The following is a 21,896-nucleotide window of genomic DNA, read 5'->3' as shown; positions in this document are numbered from 1 at the left end:
TTAATTCTGTAAAATGTTCAGTTCATTTTAGTCATGTTCTGGGAATATAACCTTTTAGTTATCTCTGAAATTTACAATTCCATGATGGAACTATTTAATTTTGTCCCCAACTAATAAAAAGCATAATTATTTTAATATAGCATTCATCGTTCATCTGAAACTAAATACCTGTCTTACTACTTACCTAATGTTTAATTGCCCCTTTTTCACTGCCATGGTAGAGGGAGTTTAGGACAACTAGGTTTCCTGTAGTCTCCTTACCTTACTATACTAGGTAAGGGACATTTTATCTTTCTGATGTATGGCTTCAAATGTGTAATGATGAGCACTATGCCCCTCTTTCAGTCTAATCTTTAGTATCTAGGATTTTCATGCCAATGTTTTCTTCCTGTTTTGGCAATGACAATTCTTCTTTATACATGAATTTCTATGGATATGATAACTACCTTAAAGTCACTGCTTGTATTGATAAATTGTCTCTGTTCTTTCCAAGCTAGATGGAAGCCTGGATAGTATCTCTGAGGCAAAGATAAAATTATCTCGAAGAACATGTCTTATCTGCATTATTTTGCAAAGTGTGTGTTTTATGATGCTGTCTGATGCTAACTAAAGCAGAGCAAGAGTCTTTATGTATTAGTTTGGTAAATATTTTTAATTTCAGATCTCTTTACAGTAAAATCTCATTTATTTAAACTTCACGAGATACATAATTATTTTTATATAAAATGATATTTTAAAAGGAAATGTCATTTCCTTTTAGAACTACTGATTAATCTACTTCTATTCAAAGAAGTAATAACTCATACCATAATCACACTCTCATTAGAAAATAATTAGGCAGCTCTGGAGAGCCCCAGTCATATGAGCTAGTCATAGAGTTAGAATGTCAAAAACAAGCAAAAACCTGCAATCAAAACTAGTTTCTCGTTTTCCTGAAAATATGAAAAAGCTTATTTTGTTTGTTATCTGGTGGAAGCGTATGCATTTTTTATTTCCCTTTTCAGTATAATGGTTCTTGGTTTAAAAAACTCCTTCAAGCTTAGTTCAGTATGTTTGTATCCGCGTTTTGCCTTTTCAGCCTGATGGTTCTTGGTCAAAAAACTCCCTCGAGCATAGTTCAGTATGTTCACACCAACGTTTTGTATGGCAAAGTGTCAAGTGAGGTTCAGTGTTAGTGATGCATATTGAAAAGTAATCCTAACTTTTCATATAAAATAATGGATTCTGAGGTGATATTTATTTAGGGAACTGACACTGAAACAGGTGTTTCATAAAAGAATCAGCCTTATGTTCAATAATGATTTAAAGAAGCAAAGCCATGATAAGGAACAAAGGAGGAGATGACAAAGAACAAAATATTATGCCAGTGTAAGCCCATCACGCATTGCCTATATGGCATACAGAGGGTACAACAAGGTTTGGGAAGAGTGGAGGGGAGGATCTTGAATTATGGAGCAGCTTTCCTGTAAGGAACGACAGAACTGAGTAGGACTTCCCAAGACTGAAAAACAGATGGCAGAGGGGGATATAGTAGATGTCTATTGAATAGTGAGCCAGGGAGAGGGTGACTGCAGAATGACTGTTCAGACACTTTCAGTACAAGAATCAAGGGGTGTCATTTGAAGCTATGAGATGGCAGCTGCAGAGCAAACAAAACAAGGTGATTCTTTGGAAAAGGTGTAATTATGCTCTGGAATTTCATGTCACGCAGATGCTGTAAGCTTCCACATGCTCAAGGGGGAGTTGGGTAGACTTGTGCAATAAAAGTGAGTTGGGAGTTACTAAATATATAGCAGTCCCATCTGGCGGTCTCAGAGGTGCTGTTTGTTGAAGACCAGGAGACTGCCTGGGGGAAGAAGGAACTTTGTGCTCAGCTTTCCCATGGACATCTGCACAGGGCTATTTCTCAGATACAGGATACTGGTGTTATGTAGATCTTTGATATGCCCTACCAGAGCCCTTCTGATATCATTGCATTGAAAGTTCTTGGGTCTACCCCTTTTCCAAGGGATTTCTGTTTCAGGAAGGATAATTTGTTCTAGCTAATGTTTGCAACTTAAATATTTTATCTGAAAAAAAACAAAAACAAAAACAAACTATATAGGTGAGAGAGACAGTAAGCTTTAACTCTAGCAATAGGCTTTGAGTATTGACTTATGATATAGGCTAGAACAACGTATATTTGAAGTAAAATTCATATCTCAGATCATTCAGATTAGGGATTTGAACCTGGCTTTGAGGCTCTTTCCCAGGCTGTCTGGATGCGATGTGTGTTTGCTAGTTGGTCTCCCGCTCTCATATTTCTAGTCAGAAATTCTTACAGACAAAAGGAATACCCAATTTATGTACTTTTCCAAACATGTTACCTATGAAAAAGTGTGCCGAGAAAGTCTAACACAGGTGAAAAAATGAGAAAATAAGACTTCCTTTTTTTTCTTCTATGTTTAAGACTCTCCACAGCACTTTCCACCTCCCACCCCATTTAAATAGACCCAAAGGGTAATTTCCATTCTAACTGGTGTTTACAGTAAGCTGTCTAATTAAGTTGCTCGGTATTGAGAGCATTTCTGGGGCATTAACCATTCATTGGGTTGTTTGGTCTTTGGAAGTATGAATGTGTCTCTTGATTTCATGCCTGGTGTTAAAAGCTGAGCTCTGAGCACTGGGCACGGGCTGCCCAGGGATGCTGTGGATTCTCCTCCTTGGAGATTTTCAGAAGCCGCCTGGACGTGGTCCTGGGCAAGTGGCTCTGGGTGTCCCTGCTTGGGCAGGGGTGGGAGCAGCTGGCCTCCAGAGGGCCCTGCCAGCCTCAGCCATGCTGTGAAAGGTGACTGTGTGCATGTACACAGCTGTCACGGATGGAATTATATATTTCACTCAGATGAGAGAAGCAGCAATATATTTATTGATATAACACTGTGATCTAACAAAGCTTGATTGTAAATAAGACAGTGACTGAACAAGATTCGAGATGGCAAGGTACACTTGATTATTTACTGCATAGAGGCCAGGGTAAGTCAGACATGTCAGGGAGTAGTCAGAAAAATGTGTCAGCTTCTAGTCAGAAAAAAGAGAATTGCCAAATTCCTGCAGTATTGTTACATGAAAATTGTTTCAAAGAAGGGGGCGGCGGGGGTGAAGAGAAGAAACACATGCCACTTATTAAAATAAGGGAAATAACGAAGGTTAGGTTGGCCTTCTTTTGTTTCAAAATCAGTCTGCTACCAAAAAAGTCTTTGTTAGTAATCTATTATGGCTTTTTGGGAATAAGATGTAGGGGTTGTCTCACTTTAAGGAAGAAATCAAATTCTGTTTTCTCTCACAGTGCATTCAAGAACACATGATTTTATTTACTTACAAAGTATGGAGCCCACCTGTCTCTTTGATCAAAAATGTGGAGAAAAGAATATAGTGAATTCCGCTTTCGTATATATTCCCCGTGGTATGATTTTGAGCCTAGCAATAAAAATAAACTTTGAATGTCTGAATGAAACAATCCACGGATTCTTGAAGCCACTTTAACCAGTCTGCAGGCCTCCCATAAAATCATACAACTCGTATATACGGTCTCTGCTGCATATTACATAAATATTATTTAAGCTCTTTTCCTGCTCACACAGAGCCTGTGCTGGCAGCAGAAAGCAGGGCCAGTTTCCATGGCAACCCCGAGGCACTGTGAGGAGGGCTGACACGGGCCTGTGGTTGGTATTTTTGTGCAAGGGAAGAGATGCAGACCTACATTTTAGCTAGGTAATGTTTCAAACCACACACACAAAAAAACATTTAACAATGATTATGAATCTGTTGAAGAGGTAGATCTGTGTAACAGTGGAAGTGGAAACCTCTTGTTTGAAAATTAATTTTCATTATGTTTCTCTAACGTTACAGAAAAGCACTGTTAAATACACACAATTATTGCTGATAGGTCTGCATGGAGATAGCAAGAAATTTTCTGTACTGAAAGCAAGGGGTGCTTAGCACTGATGCAGAATGGGGACAAAACAGACTGATTTTTGTCTTAGTCCTAGCCTTTTCAAGCTAGACTTCACCTCTCCGCTCTTTTAAAATTATTTTCACAAAGGTCTATGAGGACTTCCAGATAAATCTCATTCTTTTCTGTGGCAATCTTATCCCTCTGTTTTTCATTTTCTGTGGGTTTTCAAAAGATAATCCTCTCTTGTTTGTTCTTTCAACGTTCTGTTATCTTTCAGTGGGACTTACTACATCTTTTTCTATTTTTAGCATTATAAGGATGAGGAGAGCTCTTACAGGGACTCCTTTTATTTTTCCCCCTTGGCACAATGAATGATTAGGAAACCAGCCTCTCATGCCCCTTATTTGCTGAAGACTGTTCAGTAGATTAACATCATTGCTTCTCCATTTTTTATTTTTTTTTGCTTACCATGTGTTTAAGTGTTAATGTTTGTTCAAGAAATGGTTGTAGCTGATACACAGAAACGTACGGGAAAGTCAGGTGAAACTGGAAGACTTAGAGACATCCATTTTGTGAAGTGTCTTCTATGTACTTGTGAAAATTCGGATAGGGATTGACTGGGACATCACTCAGAGGTAAAGAAGGTGGTTTTTTCTTAAAATAAACAAAAAATTGTCTGCTTCTTATACTTCCCTAAAAGTATTTCTGGTGAATTAAATCTGTGTTGATGAGCTCTTTCAGGTAGTTCTTTTCCTTTGTTATTAGTGAAAAGCTAGGAGTGAGGAAAGCATGATTTAAAGGTATCGGGTAGCTTCCTAGAAATGCTGCATTTTCATTTGGGTACCAGGAATCACTAAGGGAAGGGAGTTCTGAAGCCTGCACTTCATCTTTCATCTTTGAGTGGACTAGGGTGAGACATTGCTCATCTACCTCTGCATTTCTCTATGCTTCCTACACCGTAAAGTACTTACTCCACCCTGGAAAAGTGGGATGTTCTGGGAATTCAGAACCTTCTGAGAAGACAAACCTGGCTGGAAGCAGAATTCCTCAGAAGTGTGAAAGGCTCCGTGCATCTCTGTGAATCATCCCCACCCCTAGCACTACACAGCTAATCTGTATCTGGTGTTGCCTAGCAGGAATTTGTCAAATATCTAAAGGAAGCTGATTTATCCTAACTGGGACTCTTGTGGAAATTCAAGTAGATAAAATGTTCACAGAGGAGTATTAGCCTCTTCTGTATGTCTGGCACCCTCACTATCAATCAGGATTAAGCTCAAAAGCATTTTACAGCTGTCCAAGGCTTGGCTGCCTTGTCATGCTAATGATTTAAAGATGTCTTGCTTTATAACAGAGTATCTCCATCCCATCTTGCAATCAGCTTGTGTTTTGGCTATTACTTTTTTAGAGGTTTAGCAATTTAAAGTCCCGCTTTTAAGCAGTAACCCACGTGTGCTCTCACTGCATATCTACCTCTTCGTTCAGGAGTAGAAAAACTTATTTACCTCTGTAGGTAAATAACTATAGGTACATAAGGTGAGATGAGCCCGGTATGCTCAGTTCTTCTCTTGAAACAGTGTTCAGCTCAGAGTTTTCTTCAGCTCTTTTCCATCCATTATTGCTGATAGTCTACATAGCTTCTTCAAGACTTCACTGAGGCTTGTCAGATAACTGAGCCGATGCCAGAGTAGACTTTAGCCAGCTTTGGCACTGACTCAGCTTAGTGAAAGTCAAGGCAATACATCACAAACATATGTAGCATATCTTAGTTTTAGCACCAGTCAGATCAGAAGCTGTGCCACCACCATAAAACTCAATATTTCCATTTTTGTCAGCAGTAAACTTGCAATGTTCCTTGGACCTTGGTTTCTGCTTTGAGTATGCCATGTCTTTGAAGCTATGTCACCATCCTTAGCTGTCATTAGGAGTCAGTGCCAGTGTGTTTCTGTCTTGTGCTGTGCCATGTCAATTATCCTTGATCTATTATCCTTGGCTTTTGAAACCTGGAATCTGAAAATTCTTCAGTTTTTCTAACAGCTCTAGCTAATGTTCAGGACACCATTGTCCTTTTGAGAAACCCTGAGATGAGATTATTTGTGTGAAAGAGGTGAAATGGAGTATTACTCCCAGTAGTAGTAATTGCTGTCCTCTTTGTATTGTAAACTGGCTTCAGAAATTACCCTTGCAAGATGAGCTGCCTTTCCTGAGGCTTGCAGGTGGCTGACATGGTGCAGGGTGCATTCTGGTACCAAGGCACAGGATATGGAAGGATCTTACTCCAGGAGGCGGGCTCATCCTCACACTTAAATCTTCTCTATGAGAGCAAATGTCCAGCTGGGATTCCACGACAGCTGGGATTCCTTCATTTTTTTTCACCATGGATCAGAATCACAATTATTGTTAGAAATAGGAATATTCCAATAAGTAAGTGAGTGAGTCATCCAGCATCCATGCTGTGAGGTAGAGCATGCCAAGGCAAGGATGAATCAGATGGCTGGATAACCCTTACTCTAAGACTTGCTGACACAGAAGAGATTCTGAAAACCTCATCACAGTTTTACAACCTCATCCAAGCCAGCTGAACAGGCTGGACAGGGCTTTAAAATACTGAGGTGACTTCCCTGGTTCTCCTGAGGCAGCCACCACTCAGTGAAGGTCCAACCAAGGGAACAGACCTTAAGCTGCAAGCTCCAAACAAAATGTAGGGCTCCAAAATGAGCCTTAAAGCCCATGAGGCAGGTGGTTGATGGGAATAAGGGGTTGAAAGGTATTTTTCCCTGGGAGCGTTGAATGAGAATGAGTAGCACTAGGAAGAATAATGACCTCTGCACTGAGGGAATGTGTCACAGGAGAGGATGCTGGATGCAGCTGCTTTGGGAAGCATATGGTATTGCATTTACGTCAGATAAATAGAAGATGCCGTATTCTGTAAGAGGCGCAGATGGTTGTTGGGCAAGAGATCAGTTCTAACTTTGCATTAAAGAGTATAAAAAATAAGGTGAAAAATTCATTCTGAGAGCTAGGCACTTTAAAAGAAGATTCATTTTTTCCTAGAAGCTGAAGCCATTGTTTTTTCTTCTAGATCAATTTATCAAGCAATTAATCCAAATAAAAAGTGTTACCAGGTGTCTGAACAGTAATAATTGACACCAGCTCTGTGAAGACAAAAAGGCAGAAGCACCAAGTAAAGAGTTACAAATGGCATGGTATGCTACCTGGCAAGAAAACAAAGAAGGAAGGCCTCATTGAGTCAGCCTTGCTGCCGTGTGAAAGTCCACATACCGGACATGAAAAATCAGTCTCTAAATTTAACAGCCAGAATCATGGTGGCTGGTGTCACCGTTCTGGATTGTAACTCAGAGCTAAAGATTGGTGACATTCCTGTGTCCAGAAGAGGTTGCCAGTTGCCTTTTTTCACCACTGTGAAATTTTTGCTGCAAAAACTCTCTCAGGTGCAGGAAAGCTCAGAGAAGATAGCATGCAGACCGGTGCAGATGCCATGGTTGTGCTTACTGGCTGCTCATTTCTTGGTCCTAGCTTATGCACGGTCATTCAGCATCCAGGTTCCTAAATTATTTTATTGCTTATAATAATACCAGCTATTAAAGAATGGACACTAACAATTTTTTATGTCCAAGCACAGGTGCAGCCCTTAAAGTTTTGAGACTATTTAAAACCAGCTGCTTGCTACTTGTCTGCATTTGGATGAGAATGAGTTTTCTTAAAGCACATGCATCTGTAGCTTTACCTTCTTCTTACTTCTGATTGCTTCTGAACTTTGCAGTCTATTTACTTTTTTATAGATTTGTTATGATATAGACTTCTGTTTGAAAGCGGATACTTAAATTAATGTGATGAGCAATATGTAGAGGGAAACTGAAAGCAGATGTGTTCATATATTGTATTTATGCCTGCATATATTACACCCCAAATGGAAGAATGTTAACAGCTTAAAAGCCTGACAATTTTTTAAATGATAGACATTTCTGTAATGTACATCCAATACTTAAGGTAAAAATGTTTAAATTGCTCTTATTTAGCTTGTTTTTATTGTTTGCTGTTACTGCAATGCAAGCATAGGTACGTTCATAAAATGTTAGCAGAAATTGAGAAGAAGTTGGTTAAAATTCTTGTAAAGTTATGTGGAGGAGAAGTTAACAGCACTTGGAAGTTTGGGAGTGGGTTGTGTGTTTTTAGAAAGGTTGAGATCAATCCCTCGTGTTGAGAGAAAGTGGTCTGTTGGAGAAAAGGAGTTTTGATGACTTTTTATAAAGAATCCATGTTGTTCTGGCCCCTGGAGAGCAAGGTGAACAAGGTGGAGTTTGGTATCAATGGAGTTCAAGCTGGCATTCAGAATCTATCACTGCAGCAATGCTTTATATTTGGTGCAGTTGAAGAGGTTCCTCTGGCTGCTGTGTAACCTTAAGTCTGACCTTACCCCTTCAGGCTCTTGTTATTTTCCCCCTGGCAGTTACATTCCCTAGTGCTTGTCCCATCCAAAACATTTGCCTGTTTACCCACGTGTCGTTGCCCTGTAGAACTAGGTTCCAAAGCATGAAGTAAGTGAGGGGATGATTTTTTTTGCATTGGGATGATCTGTTCACCTGAGGTCAGGATTACATTAAATAGGTAAAAAGGGGTACAAAATGCTCTATTTATTGACTTATTTCTGCTCAGTTTATCACAATTGCATTTGTTTAATTTATAACACATGTAAATGGAATGTATATCTACTTTTGGTGTGCCTGTGTTTATATTAACTCTATGGAAGTTGTTGGCTTGGATTGCTGGGTTGTTGATGTGAGGGGTTTTGATGCCAATTAGATTAAATCTACTCATTTCCACAGGAGCAAAGAGCGCTTTGGAGAGCAGAGGATGCGTCTCCTTCCTCCCCTTCACAACTTGAAATTTGTTGCTAGTAGCAACTGTAAGATACCGAAACAACAAGCAGCATGCTTTCTGATCATATCTTATTAATAGAAAGACTAGAAATGCTATAATTTAATGAGACAGAAAGCAAAAAGCTAAATACTACAATGTAACATGCCAAAAAGAGAGAGTCAGAAAATAATTTCCATTTATACATGTGTGAGTCGTCGTGTTAAAAGTAACCCATCACAGAGCTTAACCATGACAATTTGGAAAAAGAAGCCAAAGAAATAGCGGCTGTGTCCTTTGCTGCATGCTGGTGTTTCCTGTAAGGTCTTCTAGTTGGTCAGAGATGGAAGTGTGTATGCAGGGAGACAGCAGAAGCACCTTCTCAAAGGAGGATTTGGAGAAGGTGAAGCTTCATATGGAGATATGAGACCGGTTTGGTTTTTTAACTAGGCTTTTATCATTTTGTTGGAGTGAGCTGCCTTGTCTGACTTCAGGTGGAGGCTTCATTTTTGCCATCTGTTAGAATGAGCATACGAGAAACTCTTCATTCTCTGTTGATCGGTATGTCTCCTATGGAACTAGGCCAACAGGATTTCTCCGCTGTGTCTTTTAGGGATTTGGTGCAATTTTTTAAAATAACTTTCTCAACCTTTACAGCACTTTACCAGAGGCTAGAAATATGGGCAGTGTGTAAGGTGCTGAGTATACTGCTAGGTATTTTCTCTTTGTGTCACCAGGCGAGCCTTTTTTTCTTTCTTGATTGTTGATATTATTTTTTACCCCTCTGCAAGTCTGTAATGGAGAACAGGTCTGGAAGGCAGAACTTTGCAAGAAACCAGTATGTGAGAAGAAAAGATAGGTTCAGTTAAGATTGAAGCTTCCTGGATAGATATGACTTATGATTTGCTGCCTTTGCTGCCAATTTTAACAGAATTGCAGCTTTTTGAGAACAAAACTGGGGGGAGGACTGACTTTCAGAGCTTGACACCATTTGTTTCTGGGACCTTGGTGTAGCTGTCCCAGAGAAAGCCCAGAAGAGCCAGCTTCTCTCATGTCCACCAAGCAGGCAGACCTTACTGCTTCGTGTTAGATGCAATTTGTTATAATTGCAGGCTGCGGCTGGTTCCTCTCAGCGCTGCCTTTGGTGGTGGGCTCCTCCTGCTCGCCTTGCCTTGGATCTGCCGATGGCGTGGGCACACAGCGAGAAGTTCAGCTTGTGGGTTTGTCATCCCTCATGGCCATGTAATTTCCAGCAAGGAAAAGGAGAGACTCCATGGTCAGGAGCAGAAAAAGAAAAGGATGTCTCACAACAGCAGCACTCTGCTTCTAGGCTGGGGTGGAGGCATGAGAAGGCTGCTTGAAATGGTGTTTATTTATAGTACCTGTTGTTTTGAAAGGAAGAAGGCAGATTTCCTTGGCATTTTACTTTGCCTTCAGTATATGCTGAAGCCCAGGGTTGCCTCCAAAAGGGTAGCACGCTAAAAGGGAATGAAAAAATAATTCTGTCTTGGTGTTTGTTTGAGGTTACAGAAGCCACTGTGTCTCAGCCTCCCCTGCTCCAAGAGGGGTTTCCACGAGCAGTGGTGGTTGTTGTAAGTTATAATGCTGTCTTTGAAAGAATGTTGACAGTCCCGGGAGGAATGATAATTTTGTTGGATAATGACCAGATGTGGAAACTGCTTCATGCTTGGGACACACCAGCAGTCTCTCTTTATGCATGAATATTCTAGAATTGGAAACTGTATTCTTGGTCTGCACTGATACCAGAACCCAAGCTTTTCACTTAAAGCTAGGCTGTCTCAGCAAGTTCACTTGAACAGTTTCTTGGAGTTAGTTAAAAAGCGTCTCTATGTAACCTGTTTCCTTCTAAATTTATAGTCTTTGATTCTAAAAACAGTAAAATAATCTCTGGCATAATTACAAAGTATTATAATATGAAATTACAAGCACTGTATAGTTGTAATTATGAATAATTTAAAAATCTAACAATAACAAATTTAAAAATCTTACATCTTAAATAATTTTCTTCCTTGAAGAAGAACTTAGGGGTTGTTTTGATTTCTTATATTTTTGTTGCATAATGTATGCATACATTTATTTAGAAAACCTTCATTTAAGGTTCACAGAGCTAACTTTTAGCTGGCACTTGTCTAATTAAACTAAATCTGCGTTTGGGAAAAAGAATAGGCAGGAGTTCAACTAGTAAAGCAGTCACCATTTGGACATAGGAGAAAGAGATTTTTAATAATTGAGTCCTTTAGCAGTTAACAGCAGCTGGAAGAGACTTGTGTGCAGAGATTTCAGCCTGTAAGCTCTGCAACACCTGAGAGTCCTGCCCTGAATGATTTTGCCTTCTGGAGCTGGAGGGAAGCATCGCTGGAGCTCCTTCCAGATGGACCCACACCCACTCACAGCTCTCTGAAAGCTCACATTGCAGTGTTAGGAGGCTTGCAGCACATTTCTTCTGATGGTTACCCTCCCCCTGCCTCCTTGTTTTCTCTTCAATTTGAAATTCCCCAAAGAGCCTCAGTGGACATGTCAGGAGATTCATAACATTGTTAGAATACAGTTGTTTCCAAGTTTTATTTTATTAAATATATGAAGGAGTCATTTAACTTCCTTTTAATTGCATTTTCTATTAGCAAATAAATTTCTCTGGATATGTTTATCTGTAAATCTTAAGGAAAGTTTCGTCTTCCCCTTAGGCTGAGGTAGTTTTAGCCTAGCCATATCATATATTTCTGTCTCCCCCAATAGTTCTTCATTTAACTTGGTCTGTTTTCCTTCTGAGACAATGCTCTTCTAAAGGCAGGAGAATCAGGTTTTAGCTGCATTCAAGCTAGAGTACTGCTACCCAAAAGGTAGTCTTTAAATTAAAAAATTGAGTAGTTCATCATGCCTACAGTGTTCACAGAGAAGGTCTCCTCCTGGGTTATGCCTGTCCCCCATGGAGAGCACCATGCTGGTTTCTTCAAGTAATCTTACAGCATAGCAATCTTGCCTGCAATGCATTCTTATTCACTGCTTGATAGTAACAACAAAAACATGAGTTTTCTCCTGATGAGGGTTTTGGATGAAGAGGCCTGAAGCCTGTTTTGTGCTTTAGCCATGACAGTGACTAATTTGGTGAGGAACAGGGAGGAGTGTCTGGAGATGAAATGGCCGCTCCAGGTCAGGCCCAAGGTGCGGCTGCGGCCCTCTGGCCGGGAGCAGACGCCTCAAGAGGAGCACAGGGCCGGGCCCCGATGTGCTGAATGCTCTCCAAAATTCATCTATCTCAGACTTCCCAAGTCAAAGGCGGCTTTCTTTGAGCCATCAGGAGATCTTTCTTCCAGGCGTTTTACTGATCCCTACTTGGGCATAGGGAAGCTTCTCTCACCCATGCTGCCCAGGGAAAAAAGTGGCTTTAGCTTTTAATGCCGTGTCACAGAAGTAATTTTTTTTTTTTTTTAAATTTAGCTTTTTTTCCAAACTTGGCTCAATTTGTGCAGGGTGAGGCAGTGAACAGTCATTTCCTATTCACTTTCTCTGTTCTTCTCAAGATTTTATAGATCTCTGCTGTCTGTTTTCCTGACTGAAGAGCTCTGGTATGTTCAGATGCTTCCCATATGGAAGGCATTTCGTGTTTTTAATCACCCTCGCTGCTCTTGTTTTACCTTTTCCCAAATAGAGGAATAGCAAAGCAACCCACCACAACAAAGCTGGACACCTCTTCCTGAACTTGTCATGGTACAATTTTCTCAATGTCTCCAGGTTTTAATGTTACGCTGATTGCTTTTACTGTTGGCTGTTCTCCAGCTGGACCATGGAGCAACATGTCCATGAGGGAGGAGTAAATTTCAGATGTCAGTAATTTTGTGGTTCTTGAAGAGGGCAACTGCTTTGTTATAAGACCCCAGTTAGCATTTGGGCATATTTTCCTTTGTGTTCACTGTAGAGGAGAAATGCTTCAGCTTTTCTTTTGTCTTTTATTAAACATTCCCTCTAAAAGGAGGTTAAAAATAGGATTTCATTGTATTTTGATCAGCCTGTGCTGTGTTTAGAAAGCAGTAAATTAAAGATAAAAACATCCTGAGTAGTGGTTGTTAATTGTTTGTATTTCTTATTTTAATATGGTTGTAAGGTTTGTCATTGTAGCCTGTGGAGACGGTCAGTTCTCTGCATACCCACTGTCAGAATATTGCGAGTCTAGAAATAGTGTGTCATCTTCTTTTAATTAAGTGTTTATGCTCGGATGGTGATGAATAACCTAGTAGTGGTAGACCACAGAGTACCAAGTGATTACTGCAGAAAGAAGAAAAATAGATTTAGTGTATGCCTCCGCATGGGTGTGTAACATAATGCACATCATTGCATACAACATCTTAGGATATTAAGAAGAGAAATAACTTGAAATAATGCAGCTGTTGCATAGCTTATGTTATGATAGTTTTGGACAATTATGTTTCTGAAAAGGAAACAGAGGTTAGCATGTTTATTACAGCTTTCTTAACGTCTGAATTGTTCATGTCAAAGATGTTTTGAAGTCCACTTCAATGAGAAATCAGTTCACATTTTAACAAGTTGCGGTTCTGTACTAAAAAATTCTATACTAAAAAAAATCCACAGTGTAAGCTGAATGAAATGTATATTTGTCATACATCATAAAGGAATATATCTAAATCTAAGCTAAAAAGGAGTAAATTTAGATTAGACATAAGGAAGAAGCTCTTTCCTGTGAGTGTGGTAAGGCCCTGGCACAGGCTGCCCAGAGAAGCTGTGGCTGCCCCATCCCTGGAGGTGTCCAAGGCCAGGCTGGATGGGGCTTTGGGCAACCTGGTCTGGTGGGAGGTGTCCCTGCCCATGGCAAGGCGGTGGAACTGTGGGGTCTTTAAAGTCCCTTCCAACCCAAACCATTTTGTGTTTCTGTGATTGTTGGAACATTCATAGTATCTTACATTTCCAATTCAATAACAGGGCTATTAAGAAACAGCAAAACTGGAGTTCTCTCTCAGACTGATGTCATATCTTAGTATTGTCAAGTTGTGTATTGGCAGAAGAGCAAGCATCAGCGATGCTATTCTGAGCTACTGAACTTGTAGGCAGAACTTAAGCAGCCAAGTCAAGTGCTGAAGACTTGATCTTTATGGACAGCTCAGAAATGTAACAGTGAACAAAACCAAACAACAATGTCCCTTGCTGAGAATCCTAAACTAAAGCAAACAGATGGCAAAAGAAGGCATTAATGCCGAATTAGCAGGCAGGCTGGTGTAATGTGGCAGCATGTCTTTCCCTCACCCTTCTCTACATCGTAACATTCAATTGCTTCCAAAGGTGCAAGCAAAGCTAAAAGAGCAAATCAAAGATCTTTCTCAGTTTAAATCAGTGTTTGTTACTGGCGGAAAAAATCATAAATCACCCCAGAAGGAAACAAAGTCCCCCCTTCCTTCCTGATGTCTGCAAAGGAGAATAAGAAAATGCTTCTGGATGCCAGGGTACCGAATGCAGCAAGGATTGTAGACAGGAAAAAATAACCCTTTGCAAACCAAAGTAAAATATAGTAGCTTGAGAAAGACTCAGGAGAAGCTCTGTTTTGTTAATCAGTTTCTCTAGAAATAAATTCCTTCTTCTGGTCTTTTGGAGGGAGATTCTTGGTATTCCTTGACAGTTATTTCAAAATGAGTGACAAAGTGTGTGAATCTCAATTCCAGAAATGCTTCCAATTCTCTTTAAAACATTATTTTTATAATGTTAAGAAATAGATCTAGTAGTTGCTTGCTTAAAAGACAAAATCAGCAGAACTCCAATGGATTTTTTAAACTATGACCTGTACCATGTTGCTGTAATCTGCTGGATTTTTGCCACGTTTGTATCATTTTATGTGACCAAAATAATGAAATTGAAACATGGTCAGAATGAGGTAAAATGATGGTAGTTTGCTTGACATAACTTAAGCCATTGTATTTCAATAATAAACTAGTTCCAAATATCCTTTTAAAATCTGACCGTTTACTGAAATCATAAAAGAATGATATTTTGTGAAAGAAGTATCAGGCAGATAAATTTGGTATGCGTGCAACTTCCAGTAATGTCCTTTAAAGCAAAGGCATAATAGCAGCTGCTGTGCAGGCGGTGTATCTTGCCAGTGGAATTTATTTCTGACCAACTGTGTACTTGTCTACTCCAAATGCTGTCTGTCTTGAACAATTGCGGTGTGTAAAAAAGAAAAAAAAAAGTGGTGGGGGATTATGAGAAAGATGAATTTAGGAGCAAGATAAACGTAAATATAGTTTTTATTCATGATCAAGGAAGCATTTAAGTCTGAGTTTTGAGAGATGAAAAATTAACAAGTTGCAGTATTTTTTCAGTTGTGGTTATTTGAATAATACTGTTAATATGGTACTTTTGAGGCAGCTTAGATCTGAAGTAGATCTACATGCAAATTATAGCAGCTTTTGGTGGCACGCATGCTTGAAGTTATTTTGCAAGTATATCATTTTACAAATACATATTTTTTTATTTGTGTGAAATATGAATACAAAAAATGACAGCATAAACCTGTTGGGAGGTTTTCTTGGTGGTTACACAAAGAGATACGCTTCAACTCTGGATTTCATTTTTTATGTGTACTGAAAGTGCTCCGAATTTCAAAATGGCAGTAATCTGTAGGTGTTCAGAAATACCAACTATAATCTTTCTCATAAAAAGCTATAGAACACTTTGAGTAACAAAACATTTCATTTTCATGTTTTTCTTTTTTTATTTGTTGTTTGTTTTGTTTTCTAAACTGAAGAAGCAACTTAGAGATACCACCTCTTGCTTGCCGGTGGCTTTTTTTTGTTTTTCAATTACTGCATATTCAAGAGCGTTGTGCGTGCTCGTGGGCTAACCAGGAAGACTTAATTTCTCTCTCTTTCTTACTAATAGCTGTTTTCAGTATCTTGTGTGCTGATACATTTTTCCGTAGTCCTGGCAGGAGCTACAGATGAGGAGAAGTGTTTTAAGTCATCTGGTTTGTGCTGGCATCGCTGTAAGATTGCTTCTTGCTGAGTATTAATGAGATCTTTCTTCATTCAGCTAGCGGACGAGAGCTTTTGAATGACTCGATTACCTTGATGTCCTCTGAAAAATATTTATTTTATGTTATGCTCAAGAACATGGGTGTAACACCTCAATTGCTCAGCAGGGATTGAAAAAGCCGGGCCATATCTGATTATGTACTTTGTGTCTTTTGCAAGCTGTTCCAGTGACCGAGTCCAAATTCACTTGAAACTTACTTTTGGCCTGGTGAGGCCATCTCTGTCCATGCCTCCCTGGGGCATCGCAAGGCAATAGAAAAGATAACGAGAGACGTGCTTCACTCGCATTTCCCAAAGCATCTTTCCTCCCCTCTCAACAATCGGATTACCGCTGACCAAGCTCTTCATTAAATGTCCTCTCTCTTCCATCTCCAGGCCAGAGCCTCAGCAGAAAGCCCCCTCTGCACCTCCACCACCACCGCCGCCCCCGCCACCACCCCTGCCGGAGCCCGCCCCGCCAGAGCCAGAGGAGGAGATCCTAGGGTCTGACGATGAGGAGCAGGAGGATCCCGCAGATTATTGTAAAGGTACATGCAGCTCAGCAGTGTCCTTGCGGGTGAATGGTATCTCAGCCATTCACTTCAGCCAGGTTCTCTTGAGGTTTTTGAAGAATCAGCCGTTCATTATGGGGTTTGTTTATAACTAAAGTTATCAATGACTGTCTGTTTCAGGTCCAAACGCACTGTATTCAGCTCAGCTTTCACTTACCTATAGCTGATGTATGCGTTTTGCAATTAAAAGTGTACACATATTATGTCTCCTTTTTTCCCAGTTATAAGAATAAGAGAAGAAACTTTACTTGATATATAGTAGCTGTAAGAGAAACAAATATCCTAACCAAAACTAACTCCCCCTCTATACATTCTCACATGCTTTCATGCATTTGATGTCAACTAAATACATTTGGGTCTGTATCTTTTCTTTCTCCTTCTCATACCTGCACAAGCCTATGATACATGCTTCTTTCTGCACGTTGCCTTTCACAGACCTCAGCACTGTCTGAGGTTCTCTGCATCTTTATTTTAGTTTCTGAAATGCCTTAGTTTTTGTAGTTACTTATATTATTTTAAATACAGGTGGATTTTTTCTGTAAGAGCAAACGGCTGCAGATGGGTTGATTTTTTTTTTTGCATAAAAATCTATAACTGCAGTGCAACAATGTCAATACTAAAGTTTGTTTCAACGTTACTCCTGCTGTTTCAAGTCTATTCCCATTAGTGTGCACTGTACTTGCATGAAAAATCATAGATAACATGTCTGTCAATTCAGGGGTATGAATTTACTTTAGGAAACAAAGTTTTATTGTCTTGAATTGATTCGTTTCTTATTTTCATGTTTTAGTACAGCCCCAAACCGCTATACATACATTGACTATATCTGGTATTCCATGTTCCTCAAATCAATAAATATTTTGTCTAATATGATGCTGTCTTCATCAGAAGTTTCTATGTAAGCCTGCCAGTGTGCCCTTATAAGAATCCCTTTTCCCAGCCCTGGAATGAGTTGTTGTGTATTTTCAGATTTAACAAGTGGACGTGACATTTTAATTTCAGTGTAAGAAATTTTATTAATATGTGATATTTCAAATGTTGAAATGGCTTACAAATACCAGTGGTGAAAACCAAATGGTAAACTCAAACTAAATTTTACAGTCTGCAGCAGAGAAAAGAAAACCCGTAGCTAAAGCATCTTTGTATTTTTTTATTCGTATTTTTTTTTCCAATTTCTGTTGTTACACACCAGTTTCTTAACATAACTCTTTTGCTATCTGTAACATCTTCGATCAGTGAGTAAGGATGGATTTGCTGTTTAAACATCTGTTTGTTGTAAGCATCTGTATCTACTTGAGATTAAGCATGGCTAGGCCTCCACTTAATTCTTCCCTGAAGTAAGGGCTGCATTTAATTTCAAACAATCCATTGTTGTCTGTGTTCCACTATCTTTTGCAAAATGTCACCATCTGGAGTATCCAGATCATAAAAAATATAAATCTAAGTTTACAGCTTGCTTGTAAGTTACCTGTTTAAGTAGAGTCTGTGACTGTAATAGGTCACGAGTGAGATTCTGTTTGCTTTTAAAATGAACTACACGTTACACTAACACTTGAAGTTTCTGGAAAAATTAAAGGCAACTTCTGTATACTGAAAGGTGTTCCTGCATTCTGGAAATCTTGAATCTGTGAACTGATGGAAGCGTACTAAAAATTGGTTCAAGCTTTGGTTTGTTTGGTTGTCATAATCATTTATTTCTGTGAGAACAGTGCTTTTGTTGCTCCACTAGATAATTTGTCTATTTTTTAACCATAGTTTCCTGTCAGAGTGATCAGTACGCTTCCTTTTTTTTTTTTTCACTTGCTGTGGTTGAACTTGACAGGAAGGTCAGTGTTGTATATGCGTCTCAATCAAATGGCAAGGCTGGGAAGATCTGGAGCCACTTAGACTTTATTTTATATTCAGTCTGGGGAATGAATAAGTTATTTGGTAAAGGTTTGCAGGGATGGCTTTTGGATGTAGTATTTCCAGATCTTTGGAGAGATGTTTTATTAGCTTTAATATGTTTTCCTGTTTTGGGGTATCTTTGTGGAGCAGAAGATAAATATTTGGAAATTACCATGTTTTACTGGACTGTCTCTTTTTTTTCCTAATTTGATCTCCAAAGTGGCAGTCCCTCAGGATTTTTGAGTGATACTTAGAGCATACTTCATCCATTCCCAGCCCCAGTCTGAAACTTCATAGGAGGGCAGTTTTGATGAGGGTGTGTGTAATACGTAAATGTATTTAACAAATTGAACATTTTTACCTATTAACTATATTTACCATTGTCTGGGGAATTTTATTACAGGTATTTTTATTTTATTTTTTTAAGAATATGTTACTGTGAGCTGGGCTTACATCTTCACCACATTACATAGTGGTTAGTAAATAGTTGCCACTCGTAATAGTATTTTTAATCAGGAAATTGGATTAGTTTGAATTGACACCTGATATGAAGGAAAGAACTAACAGCCACTTGTGTAAAGCAGACTAACCTTTGTTCCCCTGGGCCTTCTTCCAGAGCCTGGTTAAATCTGTGAAATGACTTCTGTTGATGCCACTAAATTGAGATCGAATGCTTTTCAAATGTTTATTTAAGAAATGGAAATATCAAAACTGCAGCTACATGATTTTTCAAGGGGTACTTAGACAATGAAGCTATTTTTTCTTCTTTTCTGAAATGCCTTGAAACACTTGGAGGTGTTTTTTTTTTTTTTTTCAAGAGTCTGTCATGTCATAGATGTAATTGGAATTCTTAGCTTCTCTGATCATCTTCTTTGCCCCCTGGAGATGTCTCCCATTCATCCAGTTCACAAAGGGAATAATTCCCTATACAAACATAGAACTAGCCAGCTACAATTACCAATACATTCAGGAGACATTTAGGAATAATGATCTCATTTTTTTCTGACCCTCTTCCTTGAGTGCTTGTAGCTAGCTAGCAGTGTGAGAGACTTTGTGTGTGTGCTGTAGTGAATGGCACAACAGACTTTTTGTTACGTTATCAGCACTACCACTTACACATTGTGTATTTTCAAATACCAATATTGTTTTTCCAAAATTACATAATTTTTCTCAAAACTATAATTTTGCATAGATACTTTCTTGTTGTTACTGTTTGGAAGTACCTTCTGTACCATGAAGAACTTAAATAATTGCATTCGTTGTAGGATGACACCAATTTTAAAAATGCATTTAACTGGGTTGTTACCTGGTTGTCCCCAACCTGTAAATGAATACATTGCTGACCCAGCAGCAGGAATAGGGAATAACACATACGGGAATAGTAATTAATTATTAACAAAACTGCTCCTAGTTTTAATTAGGACAGTAGAAAATACCTTGTGAAATGTATATTTACTCAGTGGATACACACTTGTTTTAGTGCTGTAATTAGTTATGAGAGTGCTGTAGTGACCAAAGTAACACGGCTTTTACATGTACAGTGTCATTGTTCTTGCACTACATAGATTTTACCTAAATAACTTGTCAATCCTCTGTTTATTAACTTGACTTCAGAGTCTTTGATTCCTTCTGTAGGAGGTTCTCTCTTCTGTCTGTGCTGGGAAGAAACTATCACAAGTTCTTGATTGCTTTTGACCCTTTGAAGCACAAATATGCCAAAGGCTGTCTTCACACAGGCAGACTTGCAAGGCAGTTTTTAAACCACACTGCTCTTAGAAACATATATTTACCTGTGCTTAAATTCTTTGTAGTTGAATGTTAACACTGCTACCATGTCAAAAAAAAAAAAAAAAAAGAAAAGGCAAATATTTTGTTTAGTGGGAAAAAAAAGAAGACCATTGTTTTACATTTGAAGGCCCAGAGTTACACCTTTTTTGCAGCACAAAAACCTGCGTGAGTTGTGTGTGATTTCAGACGCTTCTGAAGCCTTGTAACTGTGTTCAGGAACGAGTTACTAGGACTAGACATACAAGAAGTTTGTAAAATATTTCAGAAAATTTTATATTGTTTAATTTAAAATCTGTTTTGCAAACCATAGACAGATGTTAAAACTAGGTGTTGCATTCTTTTCAGGTTTTCTGACTACAGTTGCTTGCAAAAGCAATAACTATACGGAGAATGCAGTTTCATACTTCTCACTGTTTTCTTGCAGTGAGATATGCAGGACAAAAATAATAAGAAATGATACCGTGACACTGAATTTACTTGAAGCATTTTAAGCAATCCTTGCTGTCAGGTCAGCAGGCTTGATGTGTTTCACAAATGCAAGCCTTTTCAGTAATAGAAAGGTAGAATTGCTGTATTTGTTCCCTTAACCTTCCTCTCACATCTATCACTTGATCGTCCTGGGTAGAGTTTTACAGAAAGAATTTACCGAAGAATAGTTTTTTTTGTTTGTTTGTTTGTTTGTTTGTTTTGATTGTTTTAAAACAGACAGTAACTGTCTCGGTATGATTACATTCATTCAGTTTTCTTAATATTTTCATCCGCAGCTGTTAGTGCAGGGATGGTTAAATACACAAATCAGTGCTTTAGGTTTTGGTTTTTTTTACTGTTATTTCATATCAGTATGAATTTGTATGTGTGACTTTATTCAGGGAATTTCTGTAGCAATGCAAACACAAGCAACTTGGGTTTCAGTTGTGCCTGGTACTGTTCCTTTTCCCAAACAAAGTGGAAAGCACAGTAGTCAACATTTACTCTAAATAAGCCTGGACATCCTATTTCCTGGGGTGTAAATCTGGGCTGGCACTCCAAAAGTAACCTGCTTTTTTGTTTGAAAAGAGACCAGTTCCCACACGGGCATGTTGCACATTCTTACTAAATTGGCACAATCTGGCAGTGGAAACGAAGGTATTTTTTTAAGGTATTTTCACGTTGCTAGGTGAGTTGTCCTGGAAGCCTTTTGCAAACATTTCCTTCCTAGGGAGAGCAGGGAGATCCTCCTGGGCCTGGGTCTCTGCGTGTCACCGTGCTGTCACTCGATTCAGACCAGCCCTGGTCCAAACGAGAGAGTGGCTGGGCTGCTCCCCAGGTGCTGCAGCCGTGCTTGAGGTGGTGCCAGAGCCCGGCGGCTGGGACGGGGCCAGGCAGGTCAGCTCTTGGCTGGTGCTCTGGGCAAGCTTTGTCAGGAGCCAATTCAGCCTGGAGATGCACCTCGCCGTACAGATCCCGAAGCTGTGTGTTTTAGAGTTTGTTTAGGCATACTGACATCTAAATCAATATTTTATTTAAGCATTATGGTTGTGTTAAATATGCAATCTTTACAGTTCTGTCATACAATTCTAATAAATTTATTCATCTGCTCTGGAAATCCTTGCGACAAGCACATAAATAAACTCCTGAACTTCTGTTAAGGCAAAAAAAAAATAAAATGTTATTAGCATAGAAAGGATATAAATGTATCCGGATTTGTTGCCGCTGTTCCACAGATACGCAAGAGATAAGAGCCAACTCCCTGTTCTAAATCCAAGGAATTAAGTAATAAATTGGCATTGTTTTAACTGGGCACCAGTTCTAACAAGATTTGCA

At 39.1% G+C, this 21,896-nt stretch overlaps 1 protein-coding gene across 5 annotated transcripts in view; it reads left to right on the top strand.

The window, feature by feature from the left end:
• The window catches only part of SRPK2 (SRSF protein kinase 2), a 145,376-nt gene that overhangs the window by 82,640 nt on the left and 40,840 nt on the right, over positions 1-21,896 (top strand). For all 5 annotated transcript variants that reach the window (XM_035315669.1, XM_035315980.1, XM_035315825.1 and 2 more), the window contains one exon: positions 16,243-16,394. In XM_035315669.1, coding sequence (XP_035171560.1) covers positions 16,243-16,394 — 152 coding nt within the window. The remainder of the gene's footprint in view (positions 1-16,242; positions 16,395-21,896) is intronic.

Source organism: Oxyura jamaicensis, chromosome 1 (genome assembly GCF_011077185.1).
Source record: "Oxyura jamaicensis isolate SHBP4307 breed ruddy duck chromosome 1, BPBGC_Ojam_1.0, whole genome shotgun sequence".
NCBI lineage: Eukaryota > Metazoa > Chordata > Aves > Anseriformes > Anatidae > Oxyura > Oxyura jamaicensis.
The sequence above is the reverse complement of the archived record's forward strand: the minus strand, read 5'-3'. Positions and strand labels throughout refer to the sequence as shown.